Here is a 20,943-nt window from a genome sequence, read left to right as displayed (position 1 = left end):
ATGCTTCCTGGTTATTTATTTATTAGAGTTCTGGCCTGTGTGTATATATGAATTTAATTACACAGATGAGCACTTAAACAAGTGGTATTCATACATATGGAGGCGAATTGAAAGTTTAATTTTTTATATGACACGGTTTCAGCTTCTTTGTAATTCCAGTCAGTGTGTTGAAAATGTTGAATTTCAGTTAAAATATAGCCATGAAGACTGATAGATGGCAGAACACATTTTGCCCTTATGTTCTCAGTTTTTGCAGGGGGCAAAAATAGCTGCAAAAAAATGCGAAGGTGAGCATGTTCTAGCTTGAATGACTGAACAAAGTAACAACTGAAAGTAGCAAACATACCATATAAATTACTGTATATGCTCACAGTCTCTGTTCTTTTATAATAAAGTTATTCATACTCCATTTTAAAGATTTAGGTACATTATGATAAGTTACTGCAGCTTAACAGGTAGCCAAGAATTAGATCAACTATGGCAGCTTTCCAGATGCTGCCTTCTGGCTTGTAACAACTGTAAAGGAATTGGTTTGGCTTAGTGAAGGGGGAAGAGGAGTAAGTTAGTGCAACTTATCTTCTGGGTTTTGTGAGTTTTGCTTGTTTTTGTGTGAAAATGCAGCTCAGCTGCTTTGTGGTAACTTGTTAAGCTGCAGTAATGTAGCCAAGTAAGAAACACTGAAAAATGGAAAAATAGCAGTCCATCATGTAGCACTGTATTAACATTTATATGGTTCACTGAGCCAGAGCCTGTAGAGCTGGTCTCAAAGCTTGAGATTTCTTTCAACTGTTGCCTTAATTTGCTCTTCTGGTTTCTTATTCTTAATCTCCTTGCCTAGTTAGTCCAGTATCTTTTCCTTCTGGTTTCTCCTCTAGTATGTCTTCCTTCCCAGTTTCCAGGCAACATTTATCTCCTGCTTCCCTCCTAAGTATGTTTCTGTTTCTACTTGTACTGTGTGATGTTCCCATCATCAGCTTACTATTCCAGTCTTTTTGCCCCACAGTCACATACACCTTCTACAACCTAACTTTTCTTCAGATCTGCTTTCTTCTCATCCTCAGTCCCACTGAAGGTGCTTGCCAGTTTTTCTTGCAGTCTCTTTGTTGGCTCCTTTGTCTTACCTTTCTCTCTTCCTCCTTCTGGTTTCCTTTTTTCTCTTTCCCCTCTCCCTAGTCTACTTCTTGTGTTTGGCTTTTGTCTCCCCGGCACTTGAAATGGAAAACTTCCTTTCCTCATTGCCTCATGGGCCTTTCCAACACAAGGTGGAATCTTGGACAGCAGTTTCAAAGTCTATTTGTGACATGGCACATTGAAGTTCAATTGCAAGCACAACCTTAATCAAGCATCTCAGACATGCTGTGTATGGTCAGGAGTTTAAGTTTTCAGCTATGAGTCGGTAGCAGATCTGTGCTGAACTTACATGAACTGTGATTTTGCAAAGATTTTTAGTCCAGTCTAAGAGTGTGAAAATAAAGGACTCCTGTTGCTGGCATATTTGGTCTGAGTAAATGAAAGCATAAGCTACTCAAAGATGGAGCTAGATTATTTTGGTAAGGATAAAGCACTTTTCTTTGCCAGTATTTCTGAAATGGCAGTGTTTAGACAAAAGTTCTATTAAAAGTTTTGTCCAAGCAAGTTCCTGCCATGAAAAATATTAGCCAAGTTGTTAATGTTATGAGAAAACAAATTAGTGTCTTAAAAATGGGAAGTTTCAAGTGACCTTTATGTTGTTCCATGCCACCAGCTTTAGTAGGAAGGTACTTGAAAAAGATAAAGGTTATAGAAGTAAAAATTCTGACCTTTCCTTTTTAAGTTGAAGTAGTCAATAGTAGTAATCAATTTTCCAAATTCAGCTTAAGAAAGATATTTGTTATTAAAATATCCATAATCTTGGTTTGGTTCATGATTATAATAATGTTCAGTGTTTAAAACAGGCACTCTAGTTTAATACTTCACTAGTATGCAGCAGATACTAGAATTTAACATTTCTAAAAACTTTTTATTGTTCTCCTAATTTGTCCCAGACTGTTCATCGCCCTGCTGAATGCTGCTGTGCAGGATAACCAGTCCTTCACTAATACACTGTTATCCAAAGCCTCTAGTCTAATTTGACTTTCAGAAACACTGATAGTAGTAAAATCACATTTTTAGTTTCTCACTTAATTTTCCTATCTCTGCTGTGCTTCTCATCTTCTTTCTTGGCCTACTCCCTCTTTATAATACCTTTTCAAAATACTTCTTTAAGAGCCATAATTCTCATAGGGAATTTAAAGTAGTCATTTTTTTCCTACAGGTGAGGGGTTCACAAATGAGAAAGTTCAGAAACAGCTGAACAGCAATATAACTTATTTTGTGAACCCTTAAACAACAACTAATTTCCTCTAGACTTTTTCCTGAAATGAGTGTCACTGTCTGACTAATAATATATGGTGGAAAAAAAATTATTAAATAATTTAGTGGCAATATTTTTAGAATCATTTATCCTATAAAGTGACAGTGTAATCTAATCTTAAAAATTCAATATTTGTCCCAAAGCCTGAAGTTGGGCGTTTAAAACAGAGTACTGTAATATTACTATGAGAAGTCTAGTGTGAAATGTTGAAAAACATGGATGTTGGTGAAATTATTTGCCAGTGGTATGTTTATACCCACTTAGATTTATTTAAAAGCATGTGTGGTTATCACAGTAATTGTCTTTGTCATAACGATTGCTGTAATTATTGTGATCGCATCTGTTGTTGCCCAGCTGTAGTTGGGGATAGGTTTTATTCAGTTGACACTGTGTAATTAGGGTCTTTTTATTTCTTCTTCAGTTGGCAGTTCTGCAAGTAGTAGTGCCACAAGGAGAGATTCTCTATCTACTAGCTCTGACTTGTACAAAAGATCTAGTAGCAGCCTAGCACCCATAGGGCAGCCATTTTACAATAGTCTGGGATTTTCCTCCTCTCCAAGTCCAATAGGCATGCCTCTGCCAAGCCAAACGCCAGGACATTCACTTACGCCACCGCCATCACTTTCATCACATGGATCCTCATCCAGTTTGCATTTAGGTAAAAAAAACAAAAACAAAAAAACCAAAAAAACACTTTTTGTTTGTATGTGTGTATGTATTTATATGTGTAAAATATATGTTGCATAAGAGATGTCACATTACCTTTGCTGTTAAACAGTTTCGTAATGAAGAGGGGCCATTCCTGAAAGGTGAAGAGCATGTTCAGATGCTTATTGATTTGACAGTGGAGGGCACTCAGCTTTTGGCAGTATCAGGCCAACAACTGATTTTTCTTCCCTTGCAGAAGCCCAGTAGAGAGCCCAGTAAGAGTTATTGGTCCTTTTTCTATTATATTTCCACAGTACGACAAGCAAAGGTGCATTATTTTTGTTTCTCCTCCACTGTGTTGCCACTTTAAGGACATTTTAGATGATGTGTTTAACAGTGAAGTGACTTCCATTAATGCCCCTAGCTATGATAAAGTAGAAAAGTGAGCAGTGCTCTCTCTCAATGTAAAATGTATTGCAAGGTGATTTTTGAATCGGTCAACCTCCTGGCCCAGTTACTTTGCCAGGAAGACAGTAGTTTATCACCAGACTGATGGAAGGAGACAAAAAAAAAGCACTTGTCAAAGAAGTAGCAAAGGCCTTGTTACTGGTGGCTCTCTGTTATCAGATGTATTTTTTAAGGAATGCTGAAAATAATTTCTCAATTTTTTTTTTTGGCTAGTAAGATGACATGGGAGCCCAACCTTTCCTAAAAAAAAATCATTAAAAAAAAAAGATCAAAAGAAACCCCACCACAATACACAGTATATTTAGAAGATAATGCCTCTAACCAGAGGTTACCTAGTACAGTTTCTTTTTTCTGCTGCAAATAGTTGCAGTCATTTAATTTGGATGCTAAAATCATACAGTGAAACTGGATGTAATTCAAGATTGAGTTGCCAGTTGCTCCAGTAACTTCAGTGCACAGTTTCATGCTTGCAATAGGCAGCATAATCCCCTATACTTCTTAGTGCAAATAAAAGAGGAAAAAAAAATTTAGATGCCTACTGGAATACACCTAAAGTGAGAAATGTGTGAGTGATTTGTATAGCAAGGTTAAATAATTAAAATATATTACATTTGCAGTACAGTATCCCCTTCAAGGTTAAGTGCTGAATACCCAAAATAAAACTGGGCAAGGGGATGTTTCAGCACGTTTTATTTTTTTTTACTTACCTTTTTTCCTTTTTCAGGTCTACAAAGTGCACCTTTGGGCTGAGACCAAGCATGGAAAGTTTCAGCCCAAATGGAGGCTTTTGAGAAAGTTCTGAACATCTGACAATGGGGTTATCATGGAAATCTTTTTCTTTCTTTCTTTTCAAAGTACTCTCACCATAGTTTTCATATTACTGAAAACTATACTTAAACCAAATTTTGGAAGGCATTATCTAAAATTTAAAACATTCAAAGTTTTGTTTGTTTGACATTTGATAAATGTTAAAAGATTTTTTCCAGTTCTGAGAAAATAGACTGTGATCAGTATAGAGGATTGCCTCTATCACCAAAAATTGTTAAATACTGACTTTGACCCATTTTGAACTGTTTGGCAGTGTCAGCTAAGCCTAATAGCTTGTTAAAATCATGTACTAGATCATTGTGTAACTGCCAGAATATACCGTTGTACTCTGAAAATTGACACTTGTTGGCTTCCATGTGTTCTCTTCATCCTCCAAGTGAAGTGGACCATGATTACTGATAAACTTTTTGCTATATTACAAAATCAGCCTGAAATTTGGCAATGGAGGACTTTTGGATATTTGCTTTCACAAAAATGCAGTAATTTTTTTTAGCCTTTCTGCCGTGTGCCATATTTTTGTACAGTTGCATTCAAAGTGCATCATCTAAGAGTTTAAGACTATTTCTGCAGTTAATTGTCTGTTTTGTTATATTTATTTCAGTGGGTTCATCGACCACTCTTGGAAGCATGTTTTGTTCTCACATACAAAAAAAATAAAAAAGGTTTCTCACCAAGTGAGAAGTTATACCTGAAATCAAACAGGGAATGTATTTTAAGAAGGGTATGGTTATCATGTAGTCACTTTTCAGAGTAGAACAACATTTTAAGTTCATGTCTGCATGCATTTTCCATTGGTATTCTGATAATGCCTGTCAAATGCAGCTCTCCCTCCACCTTCCAAACTTGTCCTGCCTGCTTTTACCAACAGGTTCAGCTAAGTTTAACTCTTGTTTTTAAATGGGCATCAAACTCGGTTGCTCCTGTTTCAGCCACCAGAATCTAGAGCACAACACTGGGAAAGGGTGCATGGTTTTATAACCCCTTTGTCAGACACTGCTGCAATTTGTAGCTTAAAAGAACAATTTCCCTTTTACAAGAAATTTGTGACATTTTACTGCTTTTATCTCTTCTCACCAGCTTTTATCCAACATATTAAAATAGGAATGTGCTAATGACTTTGTGCTAGTGTCAGTTTTCCTGTATTTGAAGGGATTTGTCAGTTGTCTGTGACTGCTTCTTTACTGTAATCAGCTGGAGCAGTAAGGTCATGAATTTGAACTACCCTTTCACTCCCAAATACAAGGAACTGCAAGAGGAAGTAGTTTTCCATTGTCATAAAAAATCCTTTTAGATTGGTAATCCTTACCCTGTTTGATGGTATATTGCAGCATTTTAAGAGTAGGGTTGTGGTGTAGAGTAGGGTTTCTAAAATCTGGGGTTTTGGAGGTAATTATTTCCTGTGTGTTGTGAGCCAGGCTTGTTAGCAGTTGGGATTGATGTTTCATCTTCAGGGATGGTCGTTCTGGGTGAGAGTAAACGCCCCTTGGCAAGGCAGTGGGGGCAGCTTTGCATTGCCTCAGCTGTGTCCCTCCTCTGTAGGGCTGCAGTAAACTAGTCATTGTAAACACGTGCATTGATTCCTAAAACATACATAGATATGTGTAATTCTATTTTCCATATGAAGAATAAGCTTTAAGCTTAGGATGAGATTAAGCTACTTTTTTACAGATGAACAAATACTTAATAGAAATTAAGTTTAAAGCATTTATATGCGTGTATGTGTGTTACTAGAACATACTGCTGACACACGTAAATAAGTTACTCTGCAGTAGACGTGTTTTCTGTCTTTATTAGAAATAATTGAAAAAATACTTCGATAAATACTAACAGACTAATGCTGTCAAAATAAATGTGCCTGGATCTAGTTTTTAATGTCTTTTTCATGTTCTCCTTAACACCAAATATATTAAGGAGTCAATTATTGAACATGCTTTGTGTCCTTGAAACTTAGGCTCTGATTTAGATGATCTATATCTCCTTTATATCTCTCTGCCTTTTCTTCCCTATGGATTAGCCACGGGGGTTTAGGTTCAATTAAACTGTTAAACAACTTTGTATTACTCAGTGCTTTGGAGATCTTTGTTTTATGAGATCAGAAGTGATAGCTGATTGATTAGCTGAATAATTAACTGCACACTTCATTCTGCAAGAGTTTGGAATTGTGTGGCTATACTGATGTTTAATAAGTATTTTAATTTTTCAGTGTTTTGTTCAGTAGGTATGTTCCCCAAATAACTTACAAGATCTAGGCTGTTGCTTTCCTAGTTTGGTGAAGAAAATAGGCCATTGTACTCACAATTATGTCTGCATGTAATAAGTACCTAAGACAATATGCCTTTATTTTGGGAGTTTACTGTTTTTCAAATCTGCAGAGTTGCCACTGAGCCATAACATTACTGTAATTAAAGGTTATGTGAAAAAAAAAAAAGCTAATTACTAATTAAATTACTCTTTTTTATAATAGTATCCAGTTTTTTACAAGGTTCTGCTTTCTGAGTACCACAGGTTCTTCTGGGCACAATGGATGTGCTTTCTTAATACAGCCTTCCTGTATTATTGTCCTGCTTAATGTGATTGTCTGAAATAGTCTCAGAGACTAGACAGGAGCCTCCCAGTTGCAGCATAGTTGTCTTACAAGTCTTAAAAAGTGATGGTTCCCAAAGTAGACTGAAAAAAGGCTTAATAATTCTCAGCAGGAAATGTTTATTACACATATATAGCATATTTGTTAAAAGCTACCAAATTTCTTAATTTCTATTTTAGTTGCTGGATAAATTATCACATTTAATTTATAGAGATGAAGGCTCAGTTAAAAAAAACCCAAGCTGAAACAATTCCTGATTCACATGTTCAGTTCTATGACTGTGCATGTTGACTGAGCATATGATCAAAACTGCCCTATTAGTTTCTGGCACAGAATTGAGCATGTGATCAGTGGAGTAATAGTGATCCTGCAACAGGAAAGTAGCCTATAATTTCCTTTCAGATGGGCTCTGGTGCCCTCTCGTGATACTAAATAGTGTTACTGCACAGCACATACAGGGAAGCCAGGATTGCAGTGGTGTGCAATGTTTACATAGTCCAGATGAGAAATACCATCATTCCAGCTGCATAACATTTTTTGTTCTTTAGAAGTCCATTCCTAGAGGAGAAATTATGGCAGAGCATCACTCTGCACACTGCTTCACCTGCAGAATGTTGGGGGTTTTTTTCCTTTTGTTTGTTAGTACCATAGTGTTTCTCAATGGAAACTAAAAATGATAGTTAGAAAAATACGATTTTTCTGGCTGTAGAGAATTAAGAGGCTTTAATTTAAGAGAAAACCTAGTGGTTTTTAAATGGTATTGTGGGGCACAAAGTATTTGTTGATGTTTATCACAGAATTTTGAAGACTAATTATAAAATAAGTACTAATTATTTCTGTTTTAGGGCATAAGACTATACAGTGCAATAAATGTGATGCTTGATGTGTTTTTCAGAGCACTAACATCTCAGATTCTGGTACTAGAATTTGACCTTTTGAGAAAGATAACTTTACCATTAATACATTGCCAGTCCACTGTAACACTGTTGTTGCCTGGCCTTATAAATACTTGGAACCAAAGGAAAAGAAGGATTGGCTAGGGCACAATCAGCTGGGGAGGGTTTTTTTGTGTTTTTCTTTTTTCTTTTCTTTTCTTTTTTCTTTTTTTTTTTTTTTTGTTCCATTTTTCTTTTTTTTGCCTTGTTTAAAAATTAAGTTGGTAATAGAGCACCATTCAAACAGCACATACTGCAATTTGTTTTAAATTCAAATGTAGATATTTATTCTGTTGACTTTGAAAAGGCTTTAATTATAATGTCACTTCCTAGACAGGGAGACAAAATGCTTTCCTTTTCCAGTTCATAGTCAATACTTTTAGGGAGTGTTTGTTTTTTTCTTTCGTTAGTTTGATTTTAGTAGTAGAGTTGAGGTTTCTATGTGGGAATTGTCTTTGAGTTTTTCTGCTTGTAGTATAGTAAGAGTATCCCTCTGAAAAATCATACAACAGTTGGGAAATTGTTTGGATGCTTTTTATGATAATTGCTGCCTGTTGTAAAGTGGAGGGAAGAGGCATGCTGGAGGAGTTCAGAGTGACTGAACTCTGAGACACACTGATCAGAGAGCAAGGTGTGAGGAGAAATGCACAGGACTGTAGAGTGACAAGAACTCTAGGTGGAATCACTAGCAAACAGGAGTAGGACCTAGACACAGGGAGGCAATTCAGTTCTTAGAAAGTAAGGAAGGATGAAGTGAGAGTGGTGAGTGTTTGTGCAGTGAGGAAAGGACTTCAGGTTTCTAAAAGGAGCTTCAGTTTGAGGTATCTGTGGTTGTTTGATAGTAAGAAGAGCATTCTTAGTTATCTGGTTTGAAATTTGACCTATTTAGTGCTGAGAAGAGGTACCAGATTGAAAGCTTGGGATGCTGAAGTCATCAAATAACCTGCAGGACAGGTACAGCTTGGCAAGAGGCACCACATGTACCTCCCCAGAAATGCCCTTAACACAGTGTAAGCTGAAAAGGTATCTCAGTAGGGACTGAAGGGTAGTTCAGATTTCATGGTCTATTTTGACACAATTGGCTAACTTCAAGACTACTAACAAGGGTATAAGCCAGTATGACTCGTGAAGTGGAAATCTGCCCACTAAGCTTAAGGCCCACCCAGTTCTAAGGTTTCTGTAAGGCTGAGTGGGTGCTCACTTTACCTACCTTGATGTATTCTTCTAATGACATTTCTTTTCCTGGTGCCCTTCACATAAAAATGAGGAGGAGAATGGTTTTATTTATTGCAAGATAAAGCTATCTAACTCCTCCAACCATAATGAGGTAAATATAAATAATGAGACAAAACTGTTGTTTTCTTTGGCTCCAAGGTGTATCTGTAGTTTTAGTTCACTTGCTGTTTTGCTGTTGCTTATTTTGCTCATGGCTGTTACTGACAGAGCTGCTTCCTTGTAGGAGGACTGACAAATGGTAGTGGTCGCTATATTTCTGCAGCCCCTGGAGCCGAAGCCAAGTATCGCAGTGCAGCGAGCACCTCCAGTCTCTTTAGCTCCACCAGCCAGCTCTTCCCTCCTTCGCGCCTCCGCTACAGTAGGTCTGACATTATGCCTTCTGGACGCAGCCGATTGCTGGAAGATTTCAGAAACAATCGTTTCCCTAATCTACAGCTAAGGGACCTTGTTGGGCATATTGTTGAATTTTCCCAAGACCAGCATGGTTCTAGGTAATTATTACAAGAATAGTTAATAATATTGTACTGCTTTGATATTGTTTTATTAATATGAAACTTTTGAATGAGGTGCTTGTCATCTTAATTCGAAGCATCTTAATTTGGAGCACACATTCTTAGGCTGACCTTCTCTAAGAAATTTCATTGTAAAAGTAGTATTAATTTAGCTGCCTGTAGAAGTTCTCAGTGTAAAAATAGCCTCATAACTAGACTTGTAAGCTCTAGTATTAAGGAATCAAAAAGGCATTGATTAAGAAAACAAACTCTGTGGCATCTGGAATGTAAAACTATTTTTTGTCAGTACATCATCAGGTACTTAGTTACTGTTATTCTTTTCATCCTTAATGCTTTTCAAATGAAAGTTTTAAAGTCTTAATTTTACTAAAATGTATCCTTTTATATGCAGAGGTGCTACTTTCATTTTAATAAATTTTATAAATGTTAACTGCTTTCTTTAGAGTGTTGAGGTGTCTCATTGAAACAGTGTTTGAGAGCTTTTCCTGCTGTTGATGCAAAGCATAATGGACCTTTTTTTGCACTTAGATTTATACAGCAAAAGCTGGAGCGAGCTACTCCAGCTGAGCGCCAGATGGTATTTAATGAGATCCTGCAAGCAGCCTATCAATTGATGACTGATGTATTTGGAAACTATGTAATACAGAAGTTCTTTGAGGTAAGCATAGCACTAAGAGTATGGACATGCAAATGAAGTGCTGTAAATCTGATTAAATTTAACTGGTCTTTCCTTAACACCGTAGCAGAATTCTACATGACTTCCACAGAACCCAAGTGTGTAACTCTGCCTGGGTGTTTTCTGTTCTGTACCCAGTATTTTTTGCCATAATGGACATGGTTTCTCCTTACACTGGTGGTGCATGTGTTGGTGAACACCAGTGAATGCACAGGCTGCACATTGAAGCTTCACAAACCTCTGAGCAGAACTTGCAGAGACTTTGAGCAGATGAAAGGGAACGTAAATATTTGAAAAATGCTTTTTATTGGTTACTGCATCGTGGTACAGAATGGGTCTGGAAAATGTACTTGCACTCAAACAGCTGTGTGAACTTCATTGGGTGCTGTGTATGAGGAAATTCCCATAAAATGTATAGAAGCAGAAGAGTTTTGAGTAAGGGGTATCCACCATAAGATATATCCAATATTACTACAACTAGAATTTAAAACAGATTTGTCCTCTCTTAAAAACTATGTGGTTAAAAAAAAAAAAAGATTTATCAAAGAATTACAAGATTTGCCTTACAGAGAGAAGAAAAAAGTAATACATGTGTCCTGGGAAAAATTATGTGTAGGAAGGGTATCTAGTATAGTGTACTTTAAATCAAGGGCCATATCAAAGAGTGGTGGAGGGAAGGTGATGCTAGAAAACGCCCAGTAAGAAATAAGATACTTGCTATAAACAAGAATGTAATTTTTAATGTGCACACTGTTTTTACTTCTTTTTTAATAACCAGTCAAAACATCTTCTGTAAACTGTCACTGACATACGATATAAAAGATCTTGATTTTGCTTAAGGGTCATCATTTGCTATTTTTTCCATAACGTTAAGTTGGATGAATACACAGTTAATCATTGTTAGCTGAGTGTTTTCATCTTAATTCTGCAGAACACTTCTCAAGAAAAAAGTGCATGTGGCCTTACATGTAATAGGGGACCTCAGTTTACTGTATAGGTAGGCAGGTGAAGTTCTTGGTAAGGCTTTCTTCAGAGCTGACTACAGGTGTAGAGTTTGACAATTCTCAGCAATGCTGCAGGAATATTGCCATGCCACCAGCTGGTTGTCCAGCTGGTCACTTCTGTGACCTCTCTTACAAGATGTGAGATATGCTGTACAAGATGGAAAGTCTGATTTGGATTCATACATAATAGTGACCTGTGATCAATTTGCCAGTACAATTTTAAAAAGTGGTTAGTTGCACTTAAATATTCCTATAGACAGGCAAGCATAAACTATATGATTTCTTCTGTTGTCTTTGAAGGTCATGGATTTGATAGGAGGTATGTGAACTGGATGTGGAATATTACAAAATGTTGCATTTAGAAAAGAAAAGCTTCTGATAAATATACCCACCAAAACACAAAGTGAAAAATTATTCAAATATTACAGTCATGTACATCTTGACAATACTTACTCTGACGTGTAAATTCCAGCACACTGTAATGTCTTCGTTTGTTAACAGCATATTTATTTTCTTTTAGTTTGGAAGCCTGGATCAAAAGTTAGCCCTAGCAACACGCATCCGTGGTCACGTTCTGCCATTGGCCCTCCAGATGTATGGCTGTCGTGTTATCCAGAAGGCACTCGAGTCAATCTCACCTGACCAGCAGGTAATTGTAAGTTAGAGCAATGCTTTTTTAATTTTATTTATTTATTTTTATTGTATCCCTCTTTTTACTTCATTGAATTGATGATTATTCCCTTCATCATGAAATATCCTGGGGGCTAAAATAGTTGTTTAAATGAAAGTACTGAGGTACACTGTTAACACCAGTGAATATGAAGGTTGGAGTCAGGATGCAATTAAATTTTTCCCCATTTAAGGAGGGTGGGGGAAATACCATCATAAAGACAAGGATAATCTTTGTTTTTCCAGAATGAAATGGTGAAAGAGCTGGATGGCCATGTTCTGAAATGTGTGAAGGATCAAAATGGAAACCACGTTGTACAAAAATGCATTGAGTGTGTTCAGCCCCAGTCGCTCCAGTTCATCATTGATGCATTCAAAGGACAGGTAGTGTCAGTGGTTCATTTCCTCTTTGCAGGTTGCTTAGATTTCACAGAAAAAGATCTGCAGGTCTTTGTCCATCATTTGCATGTACAAGAGAGAATTTGCCACTTTGCACTCAGCTTATTTTAAGTAGAATGAAAAAGGGAATGATGGCATTGGGAAGCTGTTGGCGAGACAGTTAATATGCTGTAAAAAGATGAATTTGTTGGAGAGAAGGCTCTAGAAAGACATGTTTATATGTATTATAAATAATAATAAATATTTATGTAATATAAATACATACAAGGGACTTTGCATGCCCAGGCTTTGTGTTTGTGTTTTGTGGTAACACCATTTCACATTTCCTTCACAACTCTTGGCAGGGCCATTATTTTTATAATAATAACGTATGTGCTCTCTGGTATATATTTTTCATTAAAAATTACATTTTCCTCTCCTGTTGCTTGTGTTGCACATGTGTCTTTCAGTGTTTCCCAATGAATGTCAGTCCTTAAGGAACTGCAGTGATGAAATTCACTAATCTGTTCCCTTCATATGGACTAGTGTGAAGGGGGTGTAGTATTTGTTTACTTCAGATTGGGGTTTTTGCTTTGTTTCCAAAAAAACATTATTACTGTAAGATTGATACTATGCTGCAGGCTAGTGAATGTTCTGCAGCTAAATAACATTTTAATCCTCTGAGACAAGTGTGTACTTTTATAGTCTTGAGAAGAATTGTAAAAATCTTACTAACTTGGCTATATAACTAAATTTTACTTTAATGGATGGCCAAATATATTTCCTAATAAAATCTACAATATCTTTCTCATTTTACACAACAGCAATACCTGAATTACCGTTGTATATAGTACTAAATTGCATACCAAGGTTTCTAGGGTTTGGTCTTTTTACACCAAAAAAGTGTGTATGAGGTACAGGAGATGCATTTTTTAAACTGTAAATACAGCCCCTTGATTAAAGTGTGAGTTTATGTACTGAACATCCATCCGAAGCACCAAGTAATTATATATAGAAAATGGCACACTTACATGATATTACTTAATCATTTTCTTGTGTCTGCATCATTTGAGTTGATGCCTAATCATACAAGGTTACAAGGTTCTGTATTCAGTCTTGACCAACACTGAAATTTTTGGAATTAATCCCCAAAACATAAATGTAGCTTTGGGAGAGGCAAGCAGAAGGAATAAGCAAGACATGGCTGTATGTTTTGAGTAGTTATTTACAAACTCTATATATGTAACTGGGAGCCTATTATGTAGAATATGAAATTGGTGAAAATCAGCCACCATTATTTAATTTATTTTTATAAGTGTCAAAGTCTTAAAATTTGAAAAGAAAGTAAAAAAGCTTGAAAGTTGAACAGCAGTTACCTAAGGGTCATACTTACAGGCTTTCCTTTGCAGCTATGTAGGATAGAAACATTGTAATAAACACTTGGGTTCTTAGTTGTATGTTTTCTGAGATCCTTGACACATAAAAACTTGCTTTTTCATCTTTTCCTGACTTTCCTGGAAATGGAATTCTGGTCTTGGCAGACAAAACTTTTTTTAATAGTAGTTGTTACATTCAGTTCCATTTTGAATGCAGCAATATTGTAATAGATGTGAGCTTCGGTCAGTTTAACTTCAGTTTGCAATCCTGTTTTCAAGGTATTTGTACTTTCAACTCATCCATATGGTTGTAGAGTAATTCAGCGTATTCTGGAGCACTGCACTGCTGAGCAGACTTTGCCAATCTTAGAAGAACTGCATCAGCACACAGAACAGCTAGTGCAGGTCAGTGCATGTAGGCTCATTTTTAATGCACTTCAGAGTTTTTTGTTGCCATAATTTACTCCTGTATCCTAGTTTAAATGCATTTACCTCTTTTTAGTTTTGTAGACATTGATTTTCTTGTTTTTCTTTCCTTTCATAGTTTTAATGAAAATGAATTTGGAACTTGGGAGGCAAAGAAGATATAAAAAGCATTTTTCTTACACTTTTGACTGTAGCTTGGTATTCAGGGGAATATTACAGCTGTTAAAAAGTATGATCCTCAATTTGAGGACTTCTTTCTTAAAGAGGATAAAATATACTCTAGCAAAGCACTGGTTTTACGGATTATTTACATTTTTATGTAAAATTTATAGTCCATTAAGTAATTTTTGATTAAATATTTCTTGCATCACTTTGCTTCTGTAATGTTGACATTACTGTATTTTCCTTATATCCATGCAAATAGTACTTTCATACTTTATGCTCATGTACAAAAGCTGTCAGTATTTATTACTTGGTATGAACACAAAAGAAAATTTAAGTCATCTTATTTTCAGGATCAATATGGAAATTACGTTATTCAACATGTACTGGAGCATGGTCGTCCTGAAGACAAAAGCAAAATCGTTTCAGAAATAAGAGGAAAAGTTCTAGCTCTGAGTCAGCACAAATTTGCCAGGTATTGCACAATTTTCATATATTAAAGATTCATTAATATTGTATAGTTGTAACACTGGGTTTATTTATTGTGTTACAAAAGGGATATGATTTTTTTTTAATTTTTTATCTTACCTCCTGAAATTTCATATTTTTATAGAGATGAATGATAGTGATACTTTTATACTAGGTTTGGGGAAGGGAAGAGGCAAATGTTCTGTAGCAAAACAAGAGGTTCTGTGGGTTTATGGGATGGCTTTTGTTCACTTTGTGCAAATGCAGGGAACAAGTTCCAAGTTTTCATGTAAGGATGCCCAGAGCCAGGTGAAAAGCTCTGCTGGAACTTGAGTGATGCGCTGATGATAAACTGGGATTTGCTGACTCTTAATCCAGCCTACCAATCTGCAAGTATAACAAGGCTAGCTTTAAAAAGTGGTAGTTCAGTCTGACAAGGATTTTCTGTCTTAGAAAGTCTGGAATACTGCTGTAGGAGACCTGAACTGTTCTGACATTGGAACCTAAAACTCCTACTTTCATGCTTTTTGCTGAAGTATGGATTATATGCCTTTTGTGAAGGAAAAATACACCTCAGAATTCATTCTAGGTTATTTAGTGAGACCTTGTCATCAGAACGACATAGAAATGCACTGTGACTATGGGAGCATTTGTTTTAAAAATTGCTAGCAAACTAGTTTATTTGGATTCCATTTTTCTTTTGCCTGAATAGAACTCTTCATAACCCTCTAACTTGCTTAATTTCTAAAGCAAAAATTTAGGACCCAGGATCATTTTGCTGTGTTACAAGCTTTGATGGCCTTTCCAGCTTCTGAAATAAAAACAGAAAGTCAGAGACTTGCTCTACAAAAGAATATTTGATGGAATTTCTGATGCAGGCATGCTCTTAGAAAGTGCATTTATTCAAAAAGCAAGAATCTTCATACGTAGCTTTCTCTGTTGTGTGTTCAAAGGGCCCACAACCAGAATAGATGTGCTAGAACACATCTGCAGCCTGAAGTCCACTATACCTATGTAGGTTCAATGGAAAAGTCTCTCCTACTAAATAATCAGAAAATAACCCTGTCACATGGGTGAAGTAATAGTGATGTGGTGACTAACTTCTCAGTCATTAGACTGGAAATTTGGAAATGAGGAATTGATGCATTTGCAGTACGCTTTTTACTGGCATTAAGAACCCTGAAGAACTGATAAACTTCCAGAGAAATTGATAATAGTTACCTGGAAGAATGTTACACCTCCAGTCCCATCATGGACTTGCCTTATTTTTCAGCAACGTGGTAGAAAAATGTGTGACTCACGCGTCGCGTGCGGAGCGAGCCCTGCTGATCGACGAGGTGTGCTGCCAGAACGACGGCCCTCACAGTGCCTTATACACCATGATGAAGGACCAGTACGCCAACTACGTCGTGCAGAAGATGATCGACATGGCCGAGCCCGCCCAGAGGAAGATCATAATGCACAAGGTATGCGTGTGCATGCGTGTAGTGACTCAGAAATGTGTCTGTGAGCTTTTCTGCCAAAGCACCTTTCCCTGCAGATGTAAAACCCAACGCTTCTGTAATCTAGAACTTGATGTATAACCATGACATTCAGTGGAGCTTGGTAAAGCAGAAAACACTCAGGTCTCTGAGCACTGAGATAAAAAAGGAAAGTTTCAATAGTTGGATTTCATCTCCTGTCTTTATGCCAGTTTTTATGTGAAAATACTTGTAGCAGGAAAATGTAGTATCTCTTGTCACTAATAATATAACAGAAGAAATACCGGTTTATCTTTTTATTTCCTGGTTGTGGGTATAAATCCACTCTGCAGTTCCCCCAAAAGAGATTCCCACACTTCCTAGCATACAGGCACATTTCTACTTAAGAATATCCAGACATGGAGAAGTGTGCTGTTGCCATAATAGCTGGAGGCTATTTAACACAGGGCCCAGGATATTCCTGCAGGAGCTCTGCCTTCCCCAGTCACCAACAGGGCTCTCCCACAAAGTACTGCCTCCCTTTTCCTGCAACAGAAATAGCAGTTATTTGATGAGTCAAAGTCATCAATTTTACATCTTTCCAGAAACTTCCAGCACTTTGAAATACAGGCATCTTTTTGCATAATTTTTTCAAAGTGTAGTCACCTCTGCTTGAAAGTGTGGATGTTTTAAAAGCCAAACATGTTTCTTATTACAGATTCGACCCCACATCACGACTCTTCGTAAATACACCTATGGCAAACACATTCTGGCCAAGCTGGAAAAGTATTACCTGAAGAACAGTGCTGATTTGGGGCCAATTGGTGGACCACCAAATGGGATGCTGTAAAAGACAAAGAGAAATGGAAGAAAAATCAAATTGTGAATTATCAAAACCTACAACTTAACTCTAAATGTTCTGATTTTTTTAAATCTATTTATTGACTTTGTTCATCCATTTGTAAAATTTTTATTCTTGTGTATATTTTTGGGGAGTGAATTGTTAAAAAAAATATCTCCAGCCCTGATCCGGAGACCTATCAGATTGGATGGCTGGCAAAGCACAGAATGCCTGTATATGATGTAATTGTATCAAAATAGCTGTCACATATTTTGTAAATTTTTACCTTGTAAAGTCACTGAAATAGTTTTTAAAGGGAAAAAGTACAGTATTCTTTTAATACACTGGCTTGCAATCTGGTAGGTCTACCCAGCATCATAGCACAACAGGTTTATAGAGTTGTATATAGAATTAACCCTTATTTTTCCCTTTTGTGTGAAGTCTTTTATACCAGATTAAAATTGATCAGCTGCATAAACATTATTTAACATGTTGAAAAGTTAAGTTGTGTTTTGGTGGTTCACAACATCCTATCCAAATAAACAGGGCACAGCAAATTAAAGTAGGGAAGAACAAAACGATGGAAACTTTAAGAGAGTAGGTTTTGGCACTTGCTGTGGATACAGGTTTTTTTAAATCATGCCCTAAGGTTTTCTCTAGCAATGTATTAAAAATAAAGTGCTGTATATACTTATATATTTAATTGTTGTACAAGGTAGAGGGATTAAAATGATGGTGGTACTTCCATTCAGCAAAGTACTCTTTTGGAAAAGGAGTGAACCCTGTATTAACAATACAGTCAGTTTTACAACGCGGGAAGAGTAGAGATACGTATTTTTTTATTTTGCATATAGAATTGTAAGGATTTGAAAGTGTTGAGCATTTATTTTGCTTTCTCACTGTAGATGCGAAAAATAGGTAATGATAAAGAGAAGGGGCCACTGAAAAGTAAACTTGATAGCTCAACATTTAAGCATGATTGATTAAATATTCAGATAGCTTTTTGCTTCCTATAAATATATGCATTGTATACGTGTAGTTAATAGGTGTAAGTTTACAGTTTGAAAACAAATCTCTCCTTTTGATGTTTATTACAAAGCCTTGCTAATTTAGTAGTGATGCTTACCTTGGTTGTACAGATGTACATTTGTAAACCTTCATGCTGTAAATGTAATTTGTTTTACTCCTTTTTGGGACAAAAATTTGCATTTTAGTGTATATTCATATCCTCATTCCCTTCTTTCCCCCTGGCATATAGTGTTGTATAATGTAAATTTATTTCAGCAAACCAAGAGTGATTTTTTTAAAATTCTATCTTTATATGGTTTCAAAAATACAAACCGGCTTTCTTTTTATCTATTGTGAGAAACATTATGTTTTGTTTATAACATAGCTGTTGAATCTGTTCATATGGACACTTTGGGAAATCAATCTGTTCAAATTTTAAATCAGGATAAATAAGCATAGTAAGAAGTGGACTGAAATATTTGGTTATTACAGAAACCAATGCTTCTTCCATCTTAATAAATGTGGCATGAATTTTTTGTACAGAAGAGTACTGTATTTTTGAATAGCCTTCTCGCAGCGTAAAGCAAATATGTATGATACTGTCGATTTTTTTCCTCTGGACATACGACATTGTAACAGTAACATAAAGATGATGTACATATACAAGCGGCCTTATGTACATTTCCCAATGATCTTTTTAAGGCAGAATTGTGACCATATGTGTATAATTAAAATCCTTTTTAATCCTTTGCCTATGGAAATATTTTGGAAAAAGCTTACTTTGTATATTCAGTTTCTGAAAGATAAAGAAAGTGCTTTGTATGTTGTTGAAGTAAGTATTTTGTGTAAAATGTTCATTTGGATGGCTTAACCTAAAGGTTTGATTAACGTGGTAGTTTGGAAGCCACGTCTTGAGCATTGATCAAATAAAAGGCTGTTGTGGTAGGGGTGTGATCATTAGAAAGAAAATAGTAGTGGTATAAACTTGTATGAGGAATTCTGTCATGTTACTGTTGATAACCAGGGTTACCTAACTGTTACTATAGCAGACATCTGAGGCGCTGCGTTTCTAATGGTAGCGATAACTCCTTAATAGGCAAAAGGCAACGTTTCTTCTGGCCTACTTCCAGTGCCTGCATGAAATGAAGTGGTAGGCCTCGTTATTTTGAGTAAGCACAATTCTAATTGCCAAGTAGTTTTTGCATGGCAGTTCACAAAATTCCTCCCCCGAGGTACCAGCCCAGTCATTGGAGCCAGAGCTTTCCTGTAGTCACCCGAAGGATGACTTCATAGCCAGTTCCTTGGACACATCAATTCTCAGTGACTATCTTTACCCTGTGTACCTGTGCCGTGTGTTGCAATCCACAGAGCCGGCATTCCTTCAACACATAAGACAGTACGTCCGGCTTTTGGGGATGTCCAGACAGAAACTGATAATGTCCCTGTACTTTGTCCCTGCAGCACTCATGCCATGGTTGAATTTAAACAGTCCTGTAACTGTCATCCTTGGTGCTTTCAATATCTTGAGTATAATCTTCCACTTGCTCTCCTGAGATCATTTGTGCACAAATTTTATCCAGGAACATGAAAATCACTGGATTTCCTTTCAACTATTTTAGGGTTTGGGTAGAACCACTAGACTTTTTGCTCAAGTATTGCTTTTTGATATAGATCGTTTATGGACCAGTTTGATTAGGTTTGACTCCAGGTGGCTCGTATTGAATAATGTAATGTTCACGTGTATATATTGTAAAAATCAAAATGAAAATGTGTGAATAACACTGTGTGAAATATATCTGGTCTTGTGTTTTTCCTGTAGGAAACCAGCCATATTCTCAGTTATGTGACTTACATGTGTCTGTGGAACTCAGTTTTGGGAAGGTGCTTGCTCACTTGTTCTGATGGGAATTGGGCAATTTTTGAAGAACCCTGGATTAGATCATTAAATTTTCAAAGGCCAGTTTTAAGCAGCTAAACCTTCCTATATTATACATCTTTAATGATGACTAGTTAAGGCTACAGTCTGGTGACAGTTTCTTTGTACATCCCTGGATTCAGGATGAGTTCAGGAGCATTTGAGAGGGTTAGCTTTCAAATGAGAGAAGAAATTGTTAGCTCTCTGTGGCATCCCTGGGTCCACACTCATTTCTGTTACTGCCCAGGAGATTTTTCAAAAGACCATTTTTAGCTAAAGGTGTGGAGTGAAGTGGACTGACAGCACAGGAAATGAGCCTGGTGGGAAATAACTCACCTAAGGGGCCCCTGTGGACTGAACAGTCATAATGCCCATTCCTCCATTCCTGACTTTTCCATCCAAGCATGGAGAGAATTGAGGTTTTGGGGTTGTAATGCTTAGATGTTTTAAAGTGCTGATGAAAATTCAGAAACCAATTTAGTCACTGTTCTCTCTTCTCTAAGAACGTGCATTTGAAGAGATGCTGATGGATCACCACAGCATAGTAGCACAGCAGTGAGGTTGGGCTCCATGAGACTGATTCTGAGCATTCCAGTAACTGGGAAAGTGGGTTAACAGTGGGGTGACAACAATTCCCACTGTGTCAGGTGGGGAAGCTGAGAGAGTGCAAAAGCATTTTAATATCTAGTGACTGGTCATTGAAACTGCAGATTGCATGTAAGTCATGCACCTGGGGGGAAAACTCAGGGCAAAGAACAGAGCAGCACTTTGCCCCTGCAGCCAGGACAGCCACAGTGCTTGGGTGTGGAATTCTGCATGGAGCATCACATGTCCAGAGGGTGGCAGATCCTGCCCCTGTGGTGACACAGTTCTCTGATGCTACTTGAGGAAGGAAAGGGAAACACTGTGATCTGAGCTGTTCACAGCCCACAGCAGGCCAGGAGTGGCCTGGTTTGT

At 36.9% G+C, this 20,943-nt stretch overlaps 1 protein-coding gene across 10 annotated transcripts in view; it reads left to right on the top strand.

Annotated features, from left to right (window-relative positions):
- PUM2 (pumilio RNA binding family member 2) overlaps window positions 1–19,866 on the top strand; it is a 71,256-nt gene extending 51,390 nt beyond the window's left edge. For 5 of the 10 annotated variants that reach the window (XM_053937086.1, XM_053937087.1, XM_053937082.1 and 2 more), the window contains exons 13-21: window positions 2,814–3,050; window positions 9,315–9,582; window positions 10,132–10,261; window positions 11,804–11,938; window positions 12,199–12,336; window positions 13,986–14,111; window positions 14,648–14,769; window positions 16,036–16,228; window positions 16,941–19,866. In XM_053937086.1, coding sequence (XP_053793061.1) covers window positions 2,814–3,050; window positions 9,315–9,582; window positions 10,132–10,261; window positions 11,804–11,938; window positions 12,199–12,336; window positions 13,986–14,111; window positions 14,648–14,769; window positions 16,036–16,228; window positions 16,941–17,072 — 1,481 coding nt within the window. In that variant the 3' untranslated portion in view covers window positions 17,073–19,866. The remainder of the gene's footprint in view (window positions 1–2,813; window positions 3,051–9,314; window positions 9,583–10,131; window positions 10,262–11,803; window positions 11,939–12,198; window positions 12,337–13,985; window positions 14,112–14,647; window positions 14,770–16,035; window positions 16,229–16,940) is intronic. The other 5 variants (XM_053937081.1, XM_053937083.1, XM_053937079.1 and 2 more) reach the window with 3 other exon arrangements.
- Window positions 19,867–20,943: the final 1,077 nt, after the last annotated feature.

This window comes from Vidua chalybeata, chromosome 3 (assembly GCF_026979565.1).
Source record: "Vidua chalybeata isolate OUT-0048 chromosome 3, bVidCha1 merged haplotype, whole genome shotgun sequence".
In the NCBI taxonomy this organism is placed as follows: domain Eukaryota; kingdom Metazoa; phylum Chordata; class Aves; order Passeriformes; family Viduidae; genus Vidua; species Vidua chalybeata.
The sequence above is the reverse complement of the archived record's forward strand: the minus strand, read 5'-3'. Positions and strand labels throughout refer to the sequence as shown.